General features: G+C 35.1%; 1 protein-coding gene across 2 annotated transcripts in view; it reads left to right on the top strand.

Annotated features, from left to right (window-relative positions):
- Window positions 1–5,555, top strand: part of LOC123921679 (ADP-ribosylation factor-like protein 2) — a 7,177-nt gene extending 1,622 nt beyond the window's left edge. For both annotated transcript variants that reach the window (XM_045974320.1, XM_045974321.1), the window contains 5 exons: window positions 2,071–2,156; window positions 2,233–2,343; window positions 2,816–2,978; window positions 3,763–3,843; window positions 5,072–5,555. In XM_045974320.1, coding sequence (XP_045830276.1) covers window positions 2,071–2,156; window positions 2,233–2,343; window positions 2,816–2,978; window positions 3,763–3,843; window positions 5,072–5,209 — 579 coding nt within the window. In that variant the 3' untranslated portion in view covers window positions 5,210–5,555. The remainder of the gene's footprint in view (window positions 1–2,070; window positions 2,157–2,232; window positions 2,344–2,815; window positions 2,979–3,762; window positions 3,844–5,071) is intronic.
- Window positions 5,556–6,262: the final 707 nt, after the last annotated feature.

Genomic DNA, 6,262 nt, shown 5'->3' with positions numbered 1-6,262 from the left:
TGAGAAATATAAATTCCCCTATTGATTCTCATGAGTAGTAGTGTGACTCTTAGATAAAGAAGAGTAAGAATCAATGATTAGAGAGTTGTTTAAGTCTTTTATAATAATTGAAGGATACAATTGTTGTTGTCTCACTAGTTGGAAAAATAAGATATTGTGAGTAGCTAAGCTTTTTCGATGATTGTTTTTCATATGAATATTTATCTTTTTGGGGAAAAGCATGAGAAGCTTGTTGATTTTAAGTTGTTTATATGCATTACCTTTTACGTTTTTGGATATATATTTGTTGTGATCTAATAGTGGTTTAGAATTGTGGTTATGACTATAATTTAATTGATGTGAATGTTTGAATTGATATTTTAAATAGTTGCCAATATTTACTTAGTTCTATAAGGAATGCCGTTCGCCACAACGAAGAGATAATGTGGTATAGCCGTTTGCCACGACGAAGAGATAATGTGGTATAGCCGTTCACCATAACGAAGAGATAATGTGGTCTATGTGTACATAATGAAATGAGATAGTTTTATATACTTTGTTGATAGTTAACCAACACTTACCGAACTACATGACTCTGACTCCCTAATCGTTTAGGGATACGTAGGATCAGGGATCCTCCCGTCGAGCTATAATTTCAGTAACTCTATAATTTTTAAATAAGAATATTTGTTATAGTGTATAGGTTATAGCTAGTGGATTAGGCTTGCACGGGCTGGATATATGATGAGTTAGCGTCATGATCTGAGCAGGGGCGGAGCTACATGTGGGATCGGCAGGGCCGTGGCCCGCCCTAGTTCTTTTTTAATTTTTTTTTCTTACATGGGAAATTACTATTATGCCCTTGGTAACTCTTTTAAAATACAATATAATCTTTTCCTCCTAGAATCACACGCGTGAGAAACTGAGAATATTCTTGCTCCTTCACCCTCACATCGTCGCAACCGTTTACGGCAAGTCGGCAACCACACGAAAGCACCGTCTGTGCAACCCACGACACCACCTTCCACCGTCGACCTCGTTTTCTCATCTCTCCGATTTCTGTTCTCATGTATGTCTCACGAAACCCCTTTGTTCTCTCAGATTTTTATGTTAAAATGTTATTATTGAATGTTGTTGTAGGTCACCTGTTGTTAAATTGTTAGAAAACTTGCTCAATTTTAGTTGTTTGTTGTTAAATTTGATAAAGAAGCGGGGTTTTTAAGTTAGTGGAACGATGTCATTGAGTTTTATTTGCCTTCAATTTTGAGTTAGTAGAAAGCAATAGAATCAACAAAGTTGAAGTGGTGTAAAATTAATTAGTGAAGTGTTTGATTTTATTTAAGTGTTTGTTTGTACTGGTTTTGGAATGCAATGTGTAGGAGCTGTTTTGGGTTTTGTTGTTTGCCTGCTATTAGGAGTGTGTTGGTTCAATTTGCAACTTTTTATGGCTTGGGGTTGCACATCTTGTTGTGATTGTTTGAATTTGTTGTGGTGTTAGGTGCTTTGGTATGTAATGCAGCTTTGTAATGGTGTCCATTTACCTTAATTTTTTTGGTGTTATAGATGTGGCTAGGTGTATTTTGTAATGGTGATTACTCAGATCGTTCATGATCTGATGTGGTGTCCTCCTAGTTGTTGTGTATTAGTGGAGGCTTAGACAAAGATAGATAGGCTTGAGGTGTGTTAGTGTTGGTGTTGTGTATTTGGTGTTTTTGCATTCATGACTTTTTATTTTCTTTAAAAGAAAAATTGCGGCCCTCCCCAATATTTTGAGCTAGCTCCGCCACTGGATCTGAGATTGGGTCGTGACACAAAGTATGCTGTTTAGCCCTTTTTTCCAGCTCTAGGTTCGACTAGTGACTCAGTGCTCTGACTGAGTAATCGATGGCTGGTCGGAGTTTAATAACATAAGCTTATGGACTCTAGTGAGGTGTCATTTTGGTATTGTTATAACTTTTTGTTGCCAAAAACTACATTGGTTGGTATTGGAGATTATGATGAATACTACTATCGCTGTTTTGTTTCTTTTTTCTTTACCACCCCCTTTTCTTTCGAACATTGGTGATCTAAAAAAGAAAATTTATTTCTCAGGTTTTGGCCTTCTCTCTAGGAATGGGTCTTCTCAGCATCATTCGGAAAATCAAAAAGAAGGAGAAGGAAATGCGAATTCTTATGGTGTAAGCTTCTCTCCAAATTCATTTTCCGTCGTTCTATATTTTACTACATTAACTGATAGTCAAATTTTTTATGCAGTGGGTTGGACAATTCTGGGAAAACTACAATTGTTTTAAAGATTAATGGGGAGGACACTAGTGTCATAAGTCCTACCCTTGGCTTCAACATCAAAACCATCACCTACCAGAAGTAAAACATCACTTCATTTTTCATCTCACAAATCACACTAATTTTATATGCATATCTCTTCGAATGTCCATTTTTATTTTTCTCAATTGCTGTCATGTTAGTCATCTCTTTTTGGGGAAATGTGAATAAAAATGAGCTTTTGGTCTTTAAAGTTTCAATTGAACATGGTTATGCGTTCTGCTTTGACAATAGTATTTATCTTTTGTTTGATGGGGATAAACATGTGATATTGCTTAAACATGCGATATTGTTTAATTTGGTTATGGTTGTGATATTGCTTAACATGGTAGTGTTTTTTATTTAAATTCTTTGAAAGTATTTGGCCATTTGCTTGTGATTTCCCTTTACTGTTACACAATATGCCAGGTCATTCTATATGTTGTTACTTGTTAGTCTTTGTTTTGTTGAGTTTCTTACTATGATTTACTATATTCTAGAATGTGGAGGCATTTATCTAGATTGACAATGGCAGGTACACTCTAAATATATGGGATGTTGGGGGCCAAAAAACAATCCGATCTTACTGGCGAAACTACTTTGAGCAAACAGATGGTTTGGTTTGGGTGGTTGACAGTTCGGATCTTAGAAGGTTGGATGATTGCAAAATGGAGCTAGATAACCTTCTAAAGGAAGAGGTTTGTTCAATACAAATGGGTCATTGCTTATTAACATAACAATTTAATTAGTCTTAACTAAACATTTGGTCCCTTACGTTTCCATTAGGTTTCAATTTAGTCATTTTCGTTAGTTTTGTCACTAACACCGTTTGAACTATACATGGGTCAGTGTGTCAAAGTGTCCACGTGTTTGTCCACATATGCAAACTGACTGCCACATGTAACAAAACTGACGGAAAGGACTAACTAATGCAAACGTTAAAAACGTAAGGGATCAAATTGAAACTTAAAATAAACGAAAGGGACCAAATGTGTAGTTAAGTCATTTAATTACATGTAGTACTTAAGTGAAGATATTCAGTCTTTTTTTTCCCTAAGGTATATCAATTCATTTGATCTATTGATTGGCAAATACTCGTGTATCCTTTGTACTAATGCATCCAAGCATAATAGTTGCCTAAAGTGAATGCTTCAAGAATTTTTTTCAAGAACCAATATGCAGCGAATCCTGTTTATTCCATTATCTATTGCTTTCCTTTCCTTATGATAACTTGCTAATTTACCTTATAGGAGAAATATTTTTGAATGGGAGTACCAAAGCAATCATAAGTTCATAACTCATAGGCACTTGTTATCTTGATTCTTTAGCACTTGAACAAAATGCTTGTTACACCAAAACCTGCTATAGGTACCTCTCATTGTTAATAATTTGGGATGCTCAAATGCTTACTCTGTTCATCTCCTGGTGCTTGTGAGCTACTAATATTTTCAAATGTTAATAGTTTTACTTTTCATTTGACAGAGACTATCTGGATCATCCTTACTAATATTAGCAAATAAACAAGATATTAAAGGTGCCCTTGCACCCGCAGAAATAGCTAAGGTAAGCTTAATATTATCTGGGGGCTTATTCCCTAACTTAGGTAACATTACAGGAATTTGACTCAAAAGTATACATAATATGCTGAGAATTGACCGTAAGGTTTTTTTTGGAACACTTGATGCTCTTTTACTAGATGGGACTTTTACATTAATCCACATAATTATCTTCCTACAATCAAGTCTCAATCAGAAAATTTATGACCTCACCATAAGAAGTTGCAAAATTCATTGATTTAAAGCATATATTTCCTGCACTGAAATCTTTCTGTGTACAAATTTCACATATTTTCGTCCACTGAACTGTCTTACTGTGTATATGGCTTGATGGGGTTGGAGAGCATGGTTCACTAGTTGTTCAACTACTCTTGGATGTTGTGTAAAATCAATAATGTTTAGAAATTAGGACTCAAAGCAATCTGTTATAAGAATAGTATATTTTTAGCTGATCTACTATTCAAACAACGCTCATTGAGAGGTAGTTAGTTTCGTGCAAAATCTGTTAATTGGGTGACTATTATATATCAATGCTGGATTGAATTGAAAGCTATGATTAATAAAAAAAGAATTGATATATTAGATTCAGACTGGTTAATTTGTAATTTTATCTGCCATTAAAAAAAACAAAAAATTGTAATTTTATATATCTTTACTTTATAAGCACCATCATGGCTATACTCTTGAGCAGAGTTCACATGGCAATGTCTTACGGTGGTATACAATTTCATTTTGAGCAGGGGAGCTCCATAGGAAAAGTTACTTTCTATTAAACAAACCTACCTGTGGCAGTAACCAATCAAGATACTGCTGTTTTCATTTTTGTTCTGAGTCGTATGCTGGTGGGTTTAATTTTCCCAGCTTAGGCAGCTAGTTGTTAACATTGTTCTTTGGGGCATGACTGTATAAAAAACAATGCAGTTTAGGGTCCTTTAGATATGATTGTTTGTTATGTTATAACACTTCATTCTGTAGGTGATACATAAAACTAAAAATGCAAATCAATCCGCACCAGATGAGATTGACTACAAAGATCAAAATGATGTTAAAACATGCAGGTGTTGCTCATTTAACAAAATAGTCACACAAGAAAATAGTTCATTCGTTTGACAATAGTCGAATTTTACTTGTTTTCGGGAAACAAGTAGTGCCAAGTGTTAGAAAAATTAAGCAGGCCATAAGAATCATAAATTCTTCATTTTCTTGAAGTTTATTTAGTAATGTGCTCTAAACAGGTGTTGAACTTGGAAGCTATGGATAAATCTCGGCACTGGATGATAGTTGGATGTAGTGCATATACTGGCGAGGGTCTGCTTGAGGGATTTGATTGGTTGGTCCAGGACATAGCCTCTAGAATCTACATGCTCGACTAATTATTGTCACGCCGATATTCAAAGCTGAAACATAGAAGAGCATTCTTAACCTCGATATGCTATCATTGGAAGACATCGACCCTGCATCTGTAAGATGTTCTGTATGGAATTTTTACCTCCTCTTTTCTATATTCAGTCATTTAATCTACTCTGTATTAAATCTTGTTTATTGTACGGTTTTATATGAATATGAAGTTGGGGAGTAGAATACTCCCTCTATGAAGTTGTTCAATCTTACCTCAAAATTAATACTATGTATGTGTACTATTCTCAAGGTTACTATACTTCACTATACATTCATGATAATAGTTAACAATCAATGGTTAAAAAAGATAATTTTGTATAATTGTTGTTCTCTTTCATGTACTTATAACCTTTTAATGTGTTAAAATAATTTAAGTCACTCAATATGAGACGGCGGGGGCAACATCTAACGTTCTCTCTGATGGAGGATAACTGTAAAACCTACGGGAAAAGGGCTTCTTTGTGTCTCTTATTTTAGTGAACATTTGAGCATAACATACTGCATTCAAAAAAGTGCCTAGCGCTAACCACTCATGTCATGCACGAAGGCTAGAAAACAAGGGTGCTCCTGCCGGATGAAATAACACCCAAGTTCATACATGCTGAGGCAGAAACCTTTTACCTACCATTGCCTATAACAGGGGTGAAGGTAAGCTCAGCTTTAGTTCAAGAGTAAGGTTACTGAAGCTCTCTCGCCTTAGTAATAGTCCAAAGTTTTTTTTTTGACACAAGTAATAGTCCAAAGTTAGTAATAGTTATTATTGTTAGTATTTTTCTCATTCGCCAAAGTTGAACTCTGATCCTTTCACTTCTTATCTTCTTTAACCGTTAGCTCAAAGTAGTTGAACTATCCAATCCCCTCCCCCCTACCCCCTACCCCCTACCCCAACGAGAAGATCCCTTATCATGTGAAGCATCAAATTTTTCAAGTTCACTACAAAAAAAATGTTATTACTCACAAAAAATAATCATTGGTGGTGGAAAAAAGCCTGTGGTAATTTTTATGCACGATAAAGAAAGCCATATGTA

This window comes from Trifolium pratense, linkage group LG4, assembly GCF_020283565.1.
Source record: "Trifolium pratense cultivar HEN17-A07 linkage group LG4, ARS_RC_1.1, whole genome shotgun sequence".
Classification (NCBI taxonomy): Eukaryota; Viridiplantae; Streptophyta; class Magnoliopsida; order Fabales; family Fabaceae; genus Trifolium; species Trifolium pratense.
Note: the sequence above shows the minus strand (reverse complement) of the source record. Positions and strands in the feature narration are given on the sequence as shown.